This window comes from Giraffa tippelskirchi, chromosome 2, assembly GCF_054371585.1.
Source record: "Giraffa tippelskirchi isolate mGirTip1 chromosome 2, T2T-mGirTip1v1.2.pri, whole genome shotgun sequence".
NCBI classification, from domain to species: Eukaryota; Metazoa; Chordata; class Mammalia; order Artiodactyla; family Giraffidae; genus Giraffa; species Giraffa tippelskirchi.
This window is the reverse complement of record NC_137276.1, coordinates 10,199,440-10,219,353: the sequence shown is the minus strand read 5'-3', so window position 1 is coordinate 10,219,353 and position 19,914 is coordinate 10,199,440. Positions and strand designations below refer to the sequence as shown.

The 19,914-nt window shown below is 38.3% G+C and overlaps 1 protein-coding gene across 41 annotated transcripts in view; it reads right to left on the bottom strand.

The window, feature by feature from the left end:
• ATE1 (arginyltransferase 1) overlaps positions 1–19,914 on the bottom strand; it is a 274,124-nt gene that overhangs the window by 114,274 nt on the left and 139,936 nt on the right. For 32 of the 41 annotated variants that reach the window (XR_014066954.1, XM_081534955.1, XM_081534743.1 and 29 more), the window contains one exon: positions 1,118–4,436. The exons of the other annotated variants lie outside the window; for them this stretch is intronic. Coding sequence is in view for 31 of the 32 variants with exons in the window: in XM_081534955.1 (XP_081391081.1) it covers positions 4,258–4,436 (179 nt within the window). In the remaining variant the exon portion in view is untranslated. Of the gene's footprint in view, positions 1–1,117; positions 4,437–19,914 lie in introns of those variants that run through there. 41 annotated transcript variants of the gene reach the window in all.

Genomic DNA, 19,914 nt, shown 5'->3' with positions numbered 1-19,914 from the left:
ACAATCAGAGGAGGGGCACTAAGTTTTAAAAGCTACACATTTTCTGAACCTTCAAGTAAAGAGAAAATTCCTATCCTCCAGGGAAAGGTCAGGGAATCAGGCAATGAGGAGGAAGAACCATGTTGCCAAGTGTTACAAAGAACTGAGAAAAGTAATTAATGTCACTCAATTACAACTCCCATCATCCATGAGGAGCTGAAGTATTAAACTTCCTTTATCAAAACAGTATAGACACAGTGGAATATTATGTAGCCATTTAAATGATTATTCTTCCTATCCTCATTTTCACAGTAAATTAAGATGTTCAAAAATATAGATGAAAAAATTATAAAACAATTTACATGCCATAATTTCACTTTTATTTCAAAATAAAACAAAAAACATAAATACATGTAGGTAGAAAAAAGTATGAAAGGACATACACCAAAATGTATGTACTGTTAGAATGACAGTAGTAATAGTGATAGGATTATGAGTGATTTTTATTTTCTTTGGTCTACTTTTCTATATTGTCTAAATGTTTTCTGGTGAACACTGTCCACTTCAAATAAAAAAACAATAAAGCTGTTTTCATTCTGGAGAAAATATTAGTGGGAATTCAACTAATAGTTAAATTGCTTGGGAAACAGGATTCATTTTATCATAAACCTACCAGGATCCCCTTTACTGTAAAAAGCCTTAAAATGTATTCTATAAATATACCATGGACTCTTATGAACAATGAAAGCACACCTTGCTTTATGACATATTTATGAAAATTCCTCTGAAAACTGAAGTTTTTAAGAGAAGTTGATACTTGAGTTGGCTACTTAAATCTTATTTCAAATTCCTCTGGATAAAAGAATGTCTATTCCCTAATTTATCTTGTGAAAATCCAGACTTTTTGCTTAAAGCAAGATTCACTCTACTTTTATTTATTACTGAGAGAGAAATCCATCATGCTTTGATTTAGGAAAGCAAGTGATCTAGAACTCTAATTACTGAAAATTAAACACTATCATTCATATACAGTCAATGTCTTACCTCTGTTTTCTGCATATAGACTATAGTTAAAATTTATCTAAGAATCTGACAGATGAAAACACAGGTCTTTTAAGTAATGACCAGCAAGAGCCACTGCAGATAGAAAGTTTTATTCAAGCTTTATCAAATGGGCTGTTCAAAAAGCATATACAAGTGCAAAAACTGTCACATGCAATCAAACTTGTTTTGCCTTTTATAGCCACTGGTTCCCTTTTGGAAAATAACACACATTTAAGTAACTTCTAGTCAACTATTTCCCAATTGTTTCTATTTATTTCCTTCTTTAAAGTAAGCAACAATACATACATTTTAAGTAACTGATCATCCTTCTCATCTTTATCCTACTGGAAAAAAAAAAGCCTATAAAATCAAACCATATACTGTCCAGAAATCTGAAAAGGGTCATTTACATAATAAATTCCCATACATAAGAAGTCATATATAAACGATATTTTGCAAAATGGATAAAAATTAGAATAAGCAGTTTGAAAGTAAACATAAACAGTAATAATTTCTTATCTAAATAATTTTAATCAAATGAATAATTTTTTCATCTGATAATAGCCTCTATCTTTCAGAATATAAAAGAAAAGTGCTCAGATTACATTTAAAAAAATAAGATAAAAAAGTCTCACAGAACGGAAATAATTTAAATAAAGATGGTATCACGGAGAATCTTTATTACATTTTTGTTCCTAAGACAGGGAGGCAGGTGTTAAGTTTATCTGAAACCAGAACAGACTACAACATGAAGATGGCAATTGCAAAGCTTTTAGCCTTGAAAAGATATAAACTGTCTTGGAAATGTCCTCACATGTCCTTCTTTAGATGTAAGCCATTAACATAAAATCAGACTCCTCAGCCAGACTGTCAACTGACCAAGTCAAGTCACCTTCCTTGACTGTACTTTCCCTGCCCACTATCAATACTCACTCAGTGAGGGCTCCAAAGAACAAAGAATTGTCTTTTGAAGATACTTTGTTCATTAGGATTGATACAGTACCTACTCTCAAAAAAAAAAACAACACAGGAATAGAATATAGCAACTGAGTAGTCGAGTCATCACTCTCTCTGGGGCTTCACAGGAGCCACCCTAGAAGGCCACCCTCAGGGACAGCACCCTGCTCCTAGGTAGGGGGCTGAATTCTGCAGGAAGAAGCCTGAGTTGTGGTAAAAAGTAAGATTCAAGCTTTCTCTTCATTTGGTACTCGAGTTGTGATCTTAATGAATTCCATTCTACATGCTAATCACTACGATAAGAGTAGGTTTAACACACTTGATGACATCCCCTGGACACTGCAATGCCAACGGTACCAGGTGTGCACTTACTATGCACTTTAACACTGAAATTACTTAAAATATTTCTAAAGTCCTATGCTGAAGTTTCTTTCAACTCAATAAGATTTCAGATCACTCTTACTTTCTCATGTATGCTTTTCTTCAAGTTTACTTGCTTAAGAGTATCCTTTTCATAAATGAAAAAATTAAGCTAACTTCACTTTAGAGGGAAATTTTAATGTTCTATAGATTCTGAAGGCAGTTCTAAATAAGAGCCTATCAAATGCTCTTGGGAGACTATTTTGAAGGACAAAACTCCAGAGTACGCAAAATCCACATCATCACTACTCTGTCCCCCATTAGCTAAGCACCTGCCCTTGGTAGGTGTTACCCACACATACACATTCTCTGTGTGAATGAATAAATACAATTTATTTGGATCTTGAACTTCTAGACATTTGATTTTTAAAATCATTCTCTTGGGATCCTTTTTAGTCTAGCTAGCTGGCATTATTTTCTAATATTTTATATCTCAACTCAGTATATTTAGGAGAAAAGTTTAAAATCAAGCCACTAAGTTTAATAAAATGGTATTTTAAAAAAAGATAAGAAGAAAATGGGAAAATGGACAAAACAGGAAATGAAAAGGACTCAGTGGCCAGGCAGGTGGCAGCAGATGGCAGCCAGCTGCAAAGTAAGCTCGTCCATCCGTCCGTCCGTCACTGTCTCCAGCATGGCGCAATTATGAGGGGACGTACCTGCTCCCTCCTCTGCCTCCTGGCACAGTGCCTACCACCTTCAAGGTGGGGGACAAGGGACTGCTGGACGAGTGAAGGACCAGAGAGACAAGACAGAGGGACACAGGGCCCACCTTTGCTGTGATTACTAAGTGTGGCAACGCCTCTCTGACTTCCAAATCAAAGAGCAGGAAGTGGGTGCTTTCGCCTCCTGCCCTGAAACAGTTCACAATGCGCCCTATGTCACTAAATGCAGTGTAGCATTGCTATAAAAGTAGTCAGGTAGAAACTAATTTTTAACCAATAACCAAAGACCAGTATCCTGAGTTCTGAGAAAATAAAAACTAGTGTATATGTGTCTTTGAAAGGGCTTCCTTAGGTCAAGGCAGGAGGCACCAGCTTTCTAAAAACAACTCTTACTTGTTAGATTTTGAGAAATAAAGCAGACTACCCCAGTTTGGACAATATATAACTAGGGTAATCACATATTTTATTGTCCAAACTGGGATATTTTGCAGAGTAAAAAGGAACACGAGAAATAATTATTCTAGGAAAAATAATCGCGCCAAGACAGCAGACATGAATAAGACTGTCCTGGGTAAACAGACATTTGATGTTAACACAACATCCTTTTTTGTAAGTTTGTACTGTTTCCGTTTCTCAAGTTTTCTGTGAAACTACGTAATGTAACATTCAGCAGTAATGTGATATTGAACACTGAACAGCATCCCAGTTCTGATCCCTTGAGAAGACGTTTTCTAAGTGACCAAACAGAATTCCCACCTTCTTTCCCACACTTGAGATTTTTTCAGCAGAAACTGATGTTTTAAGTGGATCTGAGGGAACAGTCTGTTTTAATTTCTCTAACAGAACAAAAAAAAAGTACAACTGTGATTTAAATCACTTAAGGTTCACTTATACATTTTTACCTCCCAAAATATTAACAAGAGAAGTTAATCGTCTCTTGTTCATGAAGCAGACTTCTGAAATGATAAACCTCAATTATGAGCCGATGTCATAGTTTTAAAATCTTTATCATTAACCATGAGATTTTCACAAATACATATGTCACAAAATATTTTAGAAAAGCTACACAGCCATCAAAATTAGAAAGTCGAATCTTGGAGGGCTACAATTCCCCCGAGTGATGAACCCGCAGCACAGCACACGCCAGCAGGGCAGCCCAGGGGCTTGGGGGGCGGGGGAGGAGAACGGCCGATCAGCTTCGGAACAGCAGCATCCGCTCGGAGCACGCCTGCCCCACCAGCCTCGCGTACTGCAGCACGGCTGCCTCCTCGCTCGGGTCTCTCTGCTGCTGCTTGTAAACACCGTAAGGCATTATGGCTTTCTTGTAGAACACCTGCAGGCGGTCAGGTTCCTTACTGCGACCTTCGTCCACTGCAAGAACAAAAACTACTGATTAAATCCAGTTACCCATCAGACGGCTTTTCACGTCCTAATGTAAGAACACTGAAGTGTATATAAATCATGTATTAAGATGTCCTCTCTGAGCGGTATGTTCAAAAGAGGGTGTGCAATATTCAGATCAATGTACGTTAATAAATAACAAACGCCTTGCTTTTGTTGTTGCTGTTGTTCAGTCACTAAGTCGTGTCCGACTCTTTGTGACCCCATGGACTGCAGCACGCCAGGCTTCCTTGTCCTTCACCATCTCCTGGAGTTTGCTCAAATTCAAGTCCACTGAGTCTGTGATGTCATCCAAACATTAGGGAGAGACAAGGAATTGTATGCAATTTAAAAAGTGGCCTTCAATCTCTCATTATTTTCTTATACATAATGAAGTTTGCAGCTTTCCAGCACCTTTTATGAATCTGATTTAAACTTATTTTGCTTCTTCTCAAGTCAACATGTATCTTTGCAATTCGGCCTTCTGGTGACTCAGCAGTTTGGGCTGATGAGGGGTCAGGTTGGGGCAATGGGCATTCATATTGTGAGCAAGAGGGCTGATGTTTACAGCTTTCACGGAGATGGCCACTATCAGTTCTCCTCTTCTTCCACATAGAAGAACTCCTGGTTTTCAGCAGAGCAGACTGTGTCCCAGCCTCCCTTGCAGCCGGGTGTGGTTTTGTGACTAAGTTCTGGCCCATAGGACACAAGCAGACAGGTCGGTAGGACAGCTGGTCCAGGCCTTTGCCTCTTGCATTTTCCAGCCCTTCCTTCATTCTGCCTCTTGGAGTAAGAATGTCACAGTAGGAGCTCTAACCTCTGTCTTGAGCTTGAGGTTAAGAGCTTTCCCTCAGTCTGGCAAAAACAAAAGCTAGAAGGAACCTGGGTACCTGAGAACTTTGTGGAGCAAAACAGCCATTCCAGCCCTGGACTGCCTCTGTCTAGAATTTTACATTAAAACAGAAGTAAACTATCTTATTTAAGACAAATTATTTTGAGTTTCAATTACTGGCAGTTGCTCTTAAGCCTAATACAGAAAACAGTGTTACAGTTATCTCTAAAATGTATGTTTTTTTAAAAAATAAAATCACTGACTCAGCAAGACCAGTTCTCAAAATCATTCCACGGCTTACTAAATATCAGAACCATCTAAAGAGTTTCTTTTTAAAAAATGAGTCCTATCCTCAGACAGAATGAACCTGCATACCAGTGTTTTCTTAAGCCTGAAAGGTGGATTGAGAACCACTCTCCTAGAAAAACACACACACATCAGTGTTTATGTATGTGTTTTGGTCAACTCAATATAAGGATATTTACAGCAATACTCTCTATCACATTGAAAAAGTGGAAACAATAAAGATGTCCATCAGTGGAGAACTGGTTAAACATGTTAACGTATATCCACATGGTAAAATGTTATATGGCTATTCAAAAGACGGAAGAAGATAGATTGTTATGTGAAAAAAAAAAAGATAGGTTCAAAATAAACAACTTTTCTTCTTATGAAAAGCCTAGTATACGCATAGAAAAAATCTGGACAAACATAGGTCAACCTGTTAACAGTGAAAGTGAAGTCGCTCAGTCATGTCTGACTCTGCAACACTATGGATTGTAGCCCATGGAATTTTCCAGGCAAGAGTACTGGAATGGGTTGCCATTTCCTTCTCCAGGGGATCTTCCTGACCTAGGGATCAAACCCGGGTCTCCTGCATTGCAGGCAGAGGCTTTACCTCTGAGCCACCAGGGAAGCATAGAAAAAATCTGGACAAACATACGTCAACCTGTTAACAGTACTTATCTCTAACTATTCCCTTTGCCTAGAACCACCCTGGTTCCTACTATCACCCTCCCTGAGTCCTGGGCCCCTTTTCTCTTCAGCCCAGGGGCGGCAGTGGTTTCCTGCTACTGCTATTCTCTGGATCAACTCTGTGCTTTGCTTGGCTCTCAGCAATACCACTGCCTGTTATCACCCATCTCCTGAATTAAATGTTCTCTGTTGTAAAATACTTGAAGTGGCTGTGGTATACCTGGCTGGACACACCACCGTCAAAGTCTGTGCGTTTTCTTACAAATATCCAGCTGAAGCAGAAAACCGACATGCTTTAAGCCAACTAAATATTTAACATTGACTAGGTTGCCACATCTTTTAGCAGGGTAAATGCTAAGCAAAGGAAAGGCAGGCACCTGGTTCCTGCTGTCAATTTCAGAGAGTTTAAAGTACATGGATCATAATATAGGAATCCCCATCACCCAGCAACAGACGCCATCGGCACGGAAAGACTTGATGCGAACCCGCTCAGTGTGCTCAGTTGTGTCTGACCTTTCGTGGCCCCGTGGACTGCAGCCCGCCAGGCTCCTCTGCCCAGGGGATTCTCTGGGCAAGAATACTGGAGCGGGCTGCCATTCCCTCCTCCAGGGGATCTTCCTGACCCCAGTGATCGAACCCAAGTCTCTTGATTCTCGTGCACTGGCAGGCAGATTCTTTACCACTAGTGCCACCTGGGAAGCCCCCCAAGTATGCTTAGAAACTATACAAATGGAAAACTAGTAAAGATAAGTAAGAACAGCAAAAGAGAGAAGAACACCCAAAAAATTGCACAAAATCTTCTAAATCTAAAACCTTGAATTTTTAAAATGGAATTTTAAAGCATGTTTATATTTAACTATGTAGAATGATGTTTAACAGTTTAAACCCTTATCCTAAACTATCTTAAGACAGACATCTTTTAAGATTCAAATGAATGGAACACACTAACAAATAAGAATTTCAAGTTTGACATGCTATTATCTTATTTTATCTAAAATGAAATGCTACCCTCTAATTTTTATTCTTTTCCAGTTTGACATATAAAAATGAAAACAGAAGATTAGGAAAAACCCACCATTATGTATAATTTACATCAACTATTTTAAAGTGCACACTCCTAGAGAACATGAAATTTTGTATTGTTTCATTTGTCAAAAATATATTTCATTTCTATTTACTAAGATTAGACTACAGGAAAAGCTTTAAAATTATATGCATATCAAATTTTGGGGAAAACACTATAATATACAAGTTTTAACCACTGAATTCCAAACAGTCCTGTGATGCTGCTAAATCTATTTTTAACTTATCTCTAATTTAACTTCATTGCTGTTGTTCAGTCGCTCAGTTGTGTGTGACTCTTTGTGACCCCATGGATGACAGCATGCCAGGATTCCCTGTCCTTCACCATCTCCTGGAGCTTGCTCAAACTCATGTCCATTGAGTTGGTGATGCCATCCAACCATCTCGTCCTCTGTTGTCCCCTTCTCCTCCTGCCTTCAATCTTTCCCAGTATCAGGGTCTTTTCCAGTGAGTCAGCTCTTTGCATCAGTTGGCCAAAGTATTGGAGCTTCAGCTTCATGATGCCCGTCCAAATGAATATTCAGCATTGATTTTTCTTTAGGATGGACTCATCTCTTTGCAGTCCAAGGAACTCTCAAGAGGCTTCTCCAACACCAGAGCTCAAAAGCATCAATTCCTCAGTGCTCAGCCTTCTTATGGTCCAGCTCTCACATCCATACATGACTACTCGAAAAACCATAGCTTTGATGAGACAGACGTTTGTCAGCAAAGTAATATCTCTGCTTTGTAATATGCTGTCTAGGTTGGTCATAGCTTTTTTTCCAAGGAGTAAGCGTCTTTTAATTTCATGGATATAGTAACCATCTGCAGTGATTTTCAATCCCAAGAAAATTAAGTCTGTCACTGTTTCCATTGCTTTCCTATCTATATGAAATGAAGTGATGGGACTGGATGCCATGATCTTAGTTTTCTGAATGCTGAGTTTTAAACCAGCTTTTCACTCTCCTCTTTCACCTCCATCGAGACTTCCAAATTAATTTATAGCATTTTGGAGACCCCTACAACATAGAAATCAAATTCAATAGTTCTTCTTATTCCAAATACTTTCGAGGCCTTTGTCCTGGATTAAAGCAGTCAAATGCTCAAGATACTTAAAAAGTAGGTATCAACTAGATGTTGGCTTTTTAACATCCTATATAATTACCAAAAAAAGTGGTAATCATGAATTTTAAAATCCTCTAGTTCCCTTCAATGCTAATATGTCCAAGTCATTGGAGATGCAAATATATTTGACCTCAGTGCTCAAACACTTCGGAAGTTCATGGCATTGTGGTTACTGTTATTGTTGTTGCTTAATATTCCAAATGCTGTATTCCTAATGCTCTATCAATGATTCACCAGAAATAATGAGACTTAATTGAAACTTTTTATAAATTTATTGAAATACAAATTAGTTTTCTTAATTGTCCCAAATTCTTTAATTTTCTCATCACACTTTGACTGTAAAAAAGGCACTAAAATATACACATAAAAAGTAGCTCTAAAGTGTATTTCTCTACCTAAAAATAACAACTTAGACTGCAACTCAAATTTAGAATGTAAACTTGAAATTCTATCTACCCAGTGGTGCCAAAATATCAACCTAAGACTGCCAGTAGTTTTGAAACAGAGATCAACAAGACACACAGTAAGAGAAACAAAGAAATGATACATCATGAATATTTTAAAGCCTGATACTTCAGTAACTTGAGCAAGCTCCAGGAGTTGGTGAAGGACAGGGAAGCCTGGCATGCTGCAGTCCACAGGGTCACAAAGAGTTGGACACAACTGAGTGACTGAACTGACTGATTTCAGTAACTTGAACTAATTTGACATTTTCTAGGAATTAGCCATCAATGAAATTACAGAATATTCAATAAATGCACATTAATTTCTTATTTTGTATCTTTTTAATTCATGAAAACACTGCTTTTTTAGGAACTCAAATAATACAGAAACAGAGAGAGTGATGTCAGCTCTCATACACAATCCCTTCTCCTACCACTCTCCCCTTTGCCTCAGTAAGTTATCAGTGTGTAACAATTCCTAGAGCTCCATTTAAATACTTAACTACAGATGGGGGGGGTCACATTCTAGCCACATCTTGTATTAAGGCCAGGAAATCAGATCAAATAACCTCTTAATGAGTACTGTATTATCCCCAGAAACCACCGATTATCATTATACAAAACAGTGCTTTCTGGATTTAATGGTGTGCAGTTTTACAATCATTACAATCGTTAGTTACATCTTCAACAAAGGAAGACAATATACTGTGATTCTCAGTATATTGTGTGTACAACTGTATTAAAATCTAAATTTAAAACCTAAACAAGAAAAATTCTACCAGATACTTAAAACACTGAATATTAGTTGGTCTATTTACTAAAGTTAAAAACAAAATGCATCCCAAGTCCTTAGGAAACCCTCTTGTGAATCATATTTGTTGCCTGCCTGACAGATGTTATCAGTGTTTGTAGACAAAGATCTACATAACTAAACGCACACAGTACAACAGGTCTCTTCTTAAGAGGACCTTGAAGATACAGAAAAACAAAAAACCATCCTGAGATTAAAGGCCATTTGCCATGATCTAAGATAAACCGCCAGCTTGTTTTGAGATGTTTTAAAAATGTGTGCCAACAAGAACTTCTTCCATCTTTTCTTTCTCTGATGCATCACAATTTAATTCCATAAAATAAAAACCAAAAGCAATTTTGCAAACCCTTTTCTGAAATGAGTATTTGATCACGAGTGATACAAACATGCTGTCAACTCTATGATGTTTTAATCTTCAAGGAACACTCTGGTGGGCAACAAGTGCTTGATTTCCTCCCAACGTTTTATTCACAGGAGATGAACTGTGCATCTCAGGTGCTTTCAAAGGAAAAGAATCTAGAGATCAAAGCTCTACTTTTACTTCTTATGGGGATTTACCTCATTGGTTATTCTTAAACAGACTTTATAACTTCTAGGCTTTCCAGAAACTGATAAGACAGTCTATTTTCTGAACTTCACTATTGCATGAACGTGACAACATAAACATAAAAACAAGTTACATACTTTACAGATTTTCATAAAGATAGCTGTCTAAATGGCAGACTTGGCAACGTTAACAAAACTGAATACAGATGGGCAAAACTTTGACATGATGGAATTTGAAAATCTGAACAAATAAATATGTGACAGAATTCAATTGCAAAACCAAAGTCAACTCTGTGAAGTTTGAAGTCAAATATGATTTAGAACATTTTAAAGTGACAAGAGGTTTTAATTGCTACGGGTGAGTATGTGGTGAAGGTGGAGAGAAATTTGAGGAAGCTTTTTAGTATGGGACAGCAAAGAGCCAGGCATGGGAATGCACAGCAGTTAAGACAGAAATTAATTGAGTTCGGTCAGCAAAGTCTTCAAGCCCATTTGGTGGTAGGCTCAAAAATTGATTTGGGAATCCATCAGGGAGAATTACACGTTTTCAAATTCCTTATAGAAACAAGTGAAATGACTAGCATTTCACTCGTAATTTTTTGTAAAAATGAAAGCTAAGAAAACAAATCTAAACTTAGCTTACTTGTAAAAGACTATGTAATGACAGTTTCAAATATGGGAGACCTGGGTTCGATCCCTGGGTTGGGAAGATCCCCTGGAGAAGGGCATGACAACCCATTCCAGTATTCTTGCCTGGAGAATTCCATGGACAGAGGAGCCTGGTGGGCTATAGTCTATGGAGTTGCAAAGAGTCGGACATGACTGAGCAACGAACACTTTCACTTTATGGAGACAATTCTCATATTAGACAATGCACCCACTTAAGGTGTATGAATCAATGGTTTTCCCTAGTGGCTCAGACAGTAAAGAATTTGCCTGCAATGTGGGAGACCTGGGTTCGATCCCTGGGTCAGGAAGATGCCCTGGAGAAGGGAATGGCTGCCCACTCCAGTATTCTTGCCTGGAGAATCCCATGGACAGAGGAGTCTGAAGGGCTATAGTTCACAGGGTCGCAGAGTCGGGCACAACTGAGTGACTAACACTTTCACTTTTACGGAGACAACTCTCACACCATACAATTCACCCATTTAGAATGTATGAATCAATGGTTTTTAGAGTAGTCACAGAGAGGTGCAATCATCACAACAGTCAATTTTAGAGCATCTTTAGCATCCTAGAAAGAAACCCCATACCTATTAGCAGTCACTCCTCATTTCCCCCAATTTCCTTAGCCCTAAGCAATACCAATCTGCTTTCTGTCTCTATGGAATCAGACAATATGTGACCTTTTGTGACCGATTACTTTCATTTAGCATGATGTTTTCAAGGTTCACCCACATTACAGCAGTATTAGCACTTCATTCCTTTTTATTGTAAAATAATACAGTATTGTAGGGATATACAGTGGTCCCCCTTGACTGCAGTTTTGCTTTCCTCGGTTTCAATTACCCATGGTCAAACCATAGTACAAAAATACTAAATGGAAAATTCCAGAAATAAATCATTCATAAATTTTTCAATTGGGTGCTCTTTTAAGTAGTGTGATGAGATCTCCCACCATCCACCCCATCCCTCCAGTCATCCATCTGTCAGGTGTATTCCCCCAGTTAGTCACTTAGTAGTCATCTTGGTGATCAGTAACCAGTCAATTCTAAAGGAAATCAACCCTGAATATTCATCGGAAGGACTGAGGCTGAGGCTGAAGCTCCAATGCTTTGGACACCTGATGAGAAGAGCTGACTCACTGGAAAAGACCCTGATGCTGGGAAAGACTGAAGGCAGCAGGAGAAGGGGACAAGAGGATGAGATGGTTGGATGGCATCACCGACTCAATGGATGTGACTTTGAGCAAACTCTAGGAGACGGTGAAGTACAAGGAAGCCTGGCGTGCTGCAGTCCATGGGGTCGCAAAGAGCAGGACACGACTGAGCAACTGAACTGAACTCTTACTTAATAATGGCTCCAACATGCAAGAGTAGTGATGGTGGCGATTTGGAGATTCTCTTACCATGGCTAGTTTATAAATTAAACATCATAGGCATGTACATATAGGAAAAAACATGTATGCAGGGTTCAGTATACCCATGGTTTCAGGCATCCACTGCAGGTTTAGAACACCTCCCCCGAGGGGTTAAGGGGGAATGACTATATCCATTTTTATTTATCTGTTCAGCAGCTGATGGACATATGGGATTATTTACACTTTTAAACTATCAATATTTTAAGTACTGTTGTATGGACATTTGTATACAAATTTTTGTGTGTTTTCATTTCTCTTGAATATATACCTAGAAGTGAAATTGCTGGATCATATAACAGTGCTGAGTCTACTGAAGAACTGCCAGATGTTTTCCAAAGTGGCTGAACCATTTTTCATTCCTACTTGCAAGGTATGGAAGTTCTAATTTCTTCACATCATCATCAACACATTTTTTTTTAATTGCAGTCATCCTAGTGGGTATGAAGTGGCATCTTACTGTGATTTTCATTTGCATTGGGTCAAATAAAGCAAATGAAATTTTCTTTTCATGTGTTTATTGGTCATTCATATATTCTCTTTGTATTAAATTATTTGTCTGTTTCTAAACTGGGTTTTTTATTTAGCTCTTAGAGTTGTTTATATATTGTGGATATTAGATCTCTGTCAGATAATATGATTTGCAAATATACCTTCTCATTCTACGAACTGTCTTTTTATAGAGTTGTTTATATATTGTGGATATTAGATCTCTGTCAGATAATATGATTTGCAAATATACCTTCTCATTCTACGAACTGTCTTTTTACTTTGTTGATGATGTCTTTGGAAGTATAAAAGTTTTTAATTTTGATGAAGTGTAGTTGGTTTTTCTTTGGTTGCTTGTGTTTTTGATGCCATATTTAAGAACCATCACTGAATCCATGGTCATGAAAATTTACTCCTATTTTTGTTTCCTAAGAGTTTTGCCTTTGACTCTGTGGATCACAACAAACTGTGGAAAATTCTGAAAGAGATGGGAATACCAGACCACCTGACCTGCCTCTTGAGAAACCTGTATGCAGGTCAGGAAGCAACAGTTAGAACTGGACATGGAACAGCAGACTGGTTCCAAATAGGAAAAGGAGAACGTCAAGGCTGTATATTGTCACCTGCTTATTTAACTTATATGCAGAGTACATCATGAGAAACACTGGGCTGGAAGAAGCACAAGCTGGAATCAAGACTGCCAGGAGAAATATCAATCACCTCAGATATGCAGATGACACCACCCTTATGGCAGAAAGTGAAGAAGAACTAAAGAGCCTCTTGATGAAAGTGAAAGAGGAGAGTGAAAATGTTGGCTTAAAGCTCAACATTCAGAAAAATAAGATCATGGCATCTGGTCCCATCACTTCACGGCAAATAGATGGGGAAACGGTGGCTGACTTTATTTTTCTGGGCTCCAAAATCACTGCAGATGGTGACTGCAGCCATGAAATTAAAAGGTGCTTACTCCTTGGAAGGAAAGTTATGACCAACCTAGACAGCATATTAAAAAGCAGAGACATTACTTTGCCAACCAAAGTCCATCTAGTCAAGGCTATGGTTTTTCCAGTAGTCATGTATGGATGTGAGAGCTGGACTATAAAGAAAGCAGAGTGCCAAAGAATTGATGCTTTTGAACTGTGGTTTTGGAGAAGACTCTTGAGAGTCCCTTGGACTGCAAGGAGATCCAAACAGTCCATCCTAAGGGAGATCAGTCCTGGGTGTTCATTGGAGGGACTGATGTTGAAGCTGAAATTCCAATACTTTGGCCACCTGATGTGAAGAGTTGACTCATTTGAAAAGACCCTGATGCTGGGCAAGATTGAGGGCAGGAGGAGAAGGGGACGACAGTGGATAAAATGGTTGGGTGGCATCACCGACTCAACTGACATGGGTTTGGGTGGACTCCAGGAGTTGGTGATGGACACGGAGGCCTGGCGTGCTGCGGTTCATGGGGTCGCAAAGAATCGGACAAGACTGAGCAACTGAACTGAAGAGTTTTATGATTTTAGCTCTTACATTTAGATCCATTTTGAGTTAATTTTTGTATATAGTGTGAAATAGGGAATCAATCCCATTCTTTTGCATGTGGATATCCAGTTGACCCAGGACCATCTGTTGAAAAGATTATTATCTTTTGCCCACTGAACTGTCTTGGTATCATTTTTGAAAATCAATTGACCATAAATATGAGTTTTTTTTCAGACTCCCAATTCTAGTCCATTAATATATATGTCTATTTACATGCTAGAAGCACACAGTCTTTAATTTTATTCTTCTTTTTCAAGATTGCTTTGGTTATTCGGACTCCTTTAACTTTGGCGTGACTTTTAAGATTGCAACCAATTTCTGCAAAAACGCCAGCTGTTCTCTTAACAGGGACTGCACTTATTCTGTAGACCAGCTTGAGGGGCACCCGCCATCCTCACAATATTATCTCTAATCCACGAGCATGGAGCTTTCCTCCCATTTAAGTAATTTTTTCAACGTTTTGTATTTTTCAGAATATAAATTTATTTACTCCTCTGTTAAACTTATTCCTAACAATTCTATTCTTTTTGATGTTGTCATAAATAAAATTGTCTACCTAATTTCATTTTGAGATTGCTCACTGCAAGTATACAGAAATGAAACTGAGTTTTGTGTGATCTCTTATCCAGCAACTTTGCGGAATTCATTTATTAGTTCTGAGAGTTTTTTTAGTACATTCTTTAGGATTTTCTATACACAAGATCAAGTCATCTGCAACTGAAGATGGTTTTATGTCTTCCTTTCCAAACTGGATGCCTTTTATTTCATTTTCTTGCCTAACTGTCCTGGGGGAAGTATCATTTTTTAAGGGGAAAAAACCTGCATAATCAAACTCGAGCTATGATGGTGACTAGAAAAACCTCTTGACCCCCAGAAACAATATAACACTTAATTCATCAAAATGATTCTAATGAGAAAGAACTCCACATTAGTTCTGATATTATGGCATCAAAGCCCTGCAGAAGGTCACCAGAGGAAAACAGGACAGTGCCGGATCCATAGTCAGCAGTATACAAAAATCACACCAATTTTACCTCCTGCTCATCGCCACGAGGACTTTACTTATATACTGGTTACTGGTTATCTAAGTAAAATTCTAATAAAAACCTCTTCTGATGTTGAATAAAGGTTGTATTCTTTCAAATTTCTATTCTATGTGTTTTGATCCTTAAATACATAATACTTCCTTTTCCACCAATGTTTACCCTTATAAAGGCTAGACTTAAGAACTGACAAAATAATAAATGTCAATCGAAACATGTAAAATATGCCATTACAGAAATTCTCAAAGACAAAGGGGAAGTTGGTTTGTGCAGCTGCTGATGTGTATTGCTGCTGCTGCTGCTAAGTCGCTTCAGTCGTGTCCAACTCTGTGCATTGAGTCAGGGCCAAAGAGGCTGCGAATTCAGGGCTGACAGGCCCAAGCCATTTCTGGCTTGTGTGGTCAAGAGATTAGTTACATACCAAGAAATTATATAATATTATATAATTAACATATCGAGAAAAATGAGAGTTGGATTTCTCTGTCCAGAGCAGGGCTAGTACAGGAGAAGACTAGAACAAATTCTGCTGGGTTGGATTAGAATTGGAGCAATAGGTGAAAACTCATGGCATTTATACACGGTACCGACACATAGACACGAAGTGAACAGAAGTGTGTGTGCACATGTGTGTTTCCTGGATCCGTCTGCTGAGAGGGCTTGGAAGCAACTAAACCCCAGTAGCAATGAGCATACATATTGACCAGGTCTTATTTCCCTACTTGTACTCTCCACAAAAGGGAAGCAGAATTCCTTGGAGAAGTGCCTGAATGCAGAGCTGGGTCAGAGAAAGTACAAGATGAGCCTGGAATACTTTGTGCCAGAAAGTAAATGCTCAAAAAACATCGGAGATATGTCAAAAGAATACAGGAGTCACCTTGAAAAAGGCGCCTGCTGGCCAAGTCTGAGACAATCTGAGCATTCAAAGTAAACAATGAGAGTAGTGGTTATATAACGGTGGTGGTGGTTTAGTCGCTAAGTTGCATCCGATTCTTTGCGACCCCATGGACTACAGCCTGCCAGGCTCCTCTGTCCATGGTCTCCAGGCAAGAATTCTGGAGTGGGTTGCCATTTCCTCCTCCAGGGGATCTTCCCAACCCAGGAATTGAACCCGGGTCTCCTGCATTGCAGGCAGATTCTTTACCAACTGAGCTATGAGGGTTACATAATACACTGACCGAAATGTTAGGATTCCTTGAGTCCACATTGATATAAACAAGCTAATAGGGAGAAGGGACAGCTCTTTCTTACAGTAGAATACCAACTAAGAAAAGTAGAAGTGATGATTGAAGGAGAAAAATCATATGGCAGCTATTTCAAGTAAAAATCATCAATGAATGTAAAATTTGATAAAGTAAAATATTTACACTGTCCCAAAGCATCTCCCTATAAATAATTATTTACTAAAATGTACAAAATACTTATCAAGTTTACAGAGATGGCACCTTCATACTTTACGAAGTGATACGAATTCAAGCTGTCAGCTTCGAGGTGAATCAACAGTAGATGAATCCACAGCATGTGCCCCTCCTCAGATGACACAATAAAAACACAGTATCACTCCTAGGGTATTCCTGCTAAAACTATGGAACCTGAATCCAGTTATAAACATTTGATGAACACAAATTAAGGGATAGTCAACAAAGTAACTGGGCTGAATTCTTCAAAAATGTCAAGGTAATAAAAAAACAAGAGTACACACTAAGGAACTGTTACAGAGAAAAGGAGACTAACGAGACATGACAATAAACACAGCAATGATCTCAACCTGAACTCTGGATCAGAAAGAAAAAGGAAAGTAGGTCTGTGAGTATGTGTTTTGTGTTATAAAGGACATCATCGGAAAAACCGGTGACATCTGAATAGGGTCTGTGGATTGGATGGTAGTAACATATCAATGCTGTTCTCCCGGCTCTGATGGTTGTATTCTATGTACAAAAGTGTACCTGTTTTCAGGCAATACACACTGCAGTATTTAAGGATAATAGCTCAATAGACTGTAACTTACCCTCAAGTAGTTCAGAAAAAAATACAGAATATAAGGAAGGAAATGATAAGAAAAATGTGGAAACACATTAACAACTGGGGAATCTGGGTGAAGCATATGCAGAAGTTCTTCGTATTAGTCTTAAAATTTTTCCGTAAATTTGCAATTATTTCAAATTAAAAAATTAACAAATACTAAGCTATATTCTTTAGCCTCCCATCATAATCTCTCATATCTGTGTCTTTTTGGAACCTAAGCATTAAATTTGTACTTCTTTCATTGTTAAGTTTTATTCTAATATATTCTCATCACTCCAGCTTACTGAGGCATTTTCATATTGTCTCTCTTCTGGCAAGTTAGAGATCCTTACCAGCTTCACAGTAGCTGGAAATTTAGCTATCAAGAATAAAAATCTTAAGTAGAGTTCTGAAACAGGGCAAAGCAAAAGTTAATACTATTTTTAATATGTCAATATATGAATAATAGCTAATAATTTTTTTTTAGTTTTCAAATACACAGAATTAGTTCATTAAGGATCCATGCTGCTCACTTGGTTTGACAAATTAAATTTTTTCTAAATCAATAACTTTAAATTCCACCATATATGATAGCCCATGAAAGCTATTACCATAATGGTAATGACTTCACTGGTTACAAAGTCAAATTACAATGAAAGTTAGCTATAATATTAATTTCCAAGTGAATCTGGCAGTGGGCTGATTTTGATTCCTTGCCAGGGAATTACATTAGAGACTTCTTAAAGCAGCTTCAAGCAGCAAAAACTTTTAAGAATTTCCTGGGGCATAAAATCAAATATGAAATTACAATATTTACCATGAGGGCAAACACAAATTCACTTCTCTTTGCCAAAGGTCTCAATCCAGAAACCCATCCTCACCCTCATTCTTGATCTCAGCTCCATCTCTGAGTCATCCCTCAGTATCCATGAAGGATTGGTTCCAAGACCCTCAGCAGATACCAAACTGCAAGGGTGCACATGTTCCTTATATAAGACATCACAGTACCTGCACATAACCTATGCAACCCTCCCGTATACTTCACATCATCTCTAGATTACTTATAAATACCAACTGAGTATAGATGCTATATAAATAGCTGCTGGCGAGTAGCAAACTCAAGTTTTGCTTTTTGGAACTTTCTGGAACTTTCCACTAATTCCTTTACACTAATTTTCACAAAAGCTAAAGACTCTGCCATCTGGCAAAAACAAAACTCTTTGTGACTCCTACCTTTTCTTACAGTTAGTCTACTTTGTTTTTAAAGAATGTTTATATTACTGGCATTTCCTCACCTCCCACTCACTCCACAGGTTATTTCAATGTGTACCTTAAATTCAGTCACCTTCCCTCTATTCACTAAGGTCAATGGGTCTCCCCTGACCTTGAACACAAAAACCACAGGCAGTCTTCATCATCCTCAGAAAAATGTGAACTCAGAGGACCGCTTCCTCCTCCTCGAAATCCACTCTGCCTTCTGCTTTCCTGACACCATTGTTCCTGGTTATTCTCTTTCCTCCAAGGCAATTCTTCACTTGACTGTTAAATGTGGGCAGTTATGCAGTGCTCTGTTCTAGACTGCTGTTTCTTCCTGCTCTACATTTTCTCCCTAGGAAATTTCATCCATGTCCATGGATTTAATTACCACTTTCAAGCCTGACCTCTAAATCCTCAGGTCCAGCCAAAACTTCCTGAGAGCCTCAGGAGACTTGATAATATTATATGCGGCTGAGGGCAAATTCACATTGTTTGGTCAGAGCAATCCTACTTCTAGGAGTCTATTCTACATAAATATCAGTATGTGTGCAAAAAAGATGTATAGACTCTGTTGTAGTATTATTTGTAACTTAAATTAAAAAACAAACTTAAATGTTCATCAGTGGGGGAGGGGAGTTATTATCAATAATACATATCACAGTATGCAACCATTAAAAAAGAATGGGTAAACATACTTATATCATATAATCCAGCAGTTGTATTTCTTGGTATTTGCCCAAAGGATCTGAAAACTTATATCCACACAAAACTTGCACATAAATGTTTACAGCAGCTTTATTCATTAACTGCAAAGTGAAAGTGAAAGTCGCTCAGTAGTGTCCGACTCTTTGCGACCCCATGGACTGTACAGTCCACGGAATTCTCCAGGCCGCAATACTGGAGTGGGTAGCCTTTTCCTTCTCCAGGGGATCTTCCCAACCCAGGGATTGAACTCAGGTCTCCCGCATTGCAGGTGGATCCTTTATCAGCTGAGCCACAAGGGAAGCCCATTAACTGCAAAACGTGGAAGCAAATGTGTGCCAAGATTTCCTTCAACAGGTGAATGGATAAACAAACTGTGGTACATTCATACAATGGATTATCATTCAGTGATGAAAAGAAATGCATTATCAAGTTAGAAAAGGCATGAAGAAAACTTAAATGCATATTACTAAGTGAAAGAAGCTAATCTACATACCGTGTATGATTCCATTACTATACGATATTCTGGAAAAGGCAAAACTACAGAGATGAGATAGCAGAGCGATCACCGGTTCC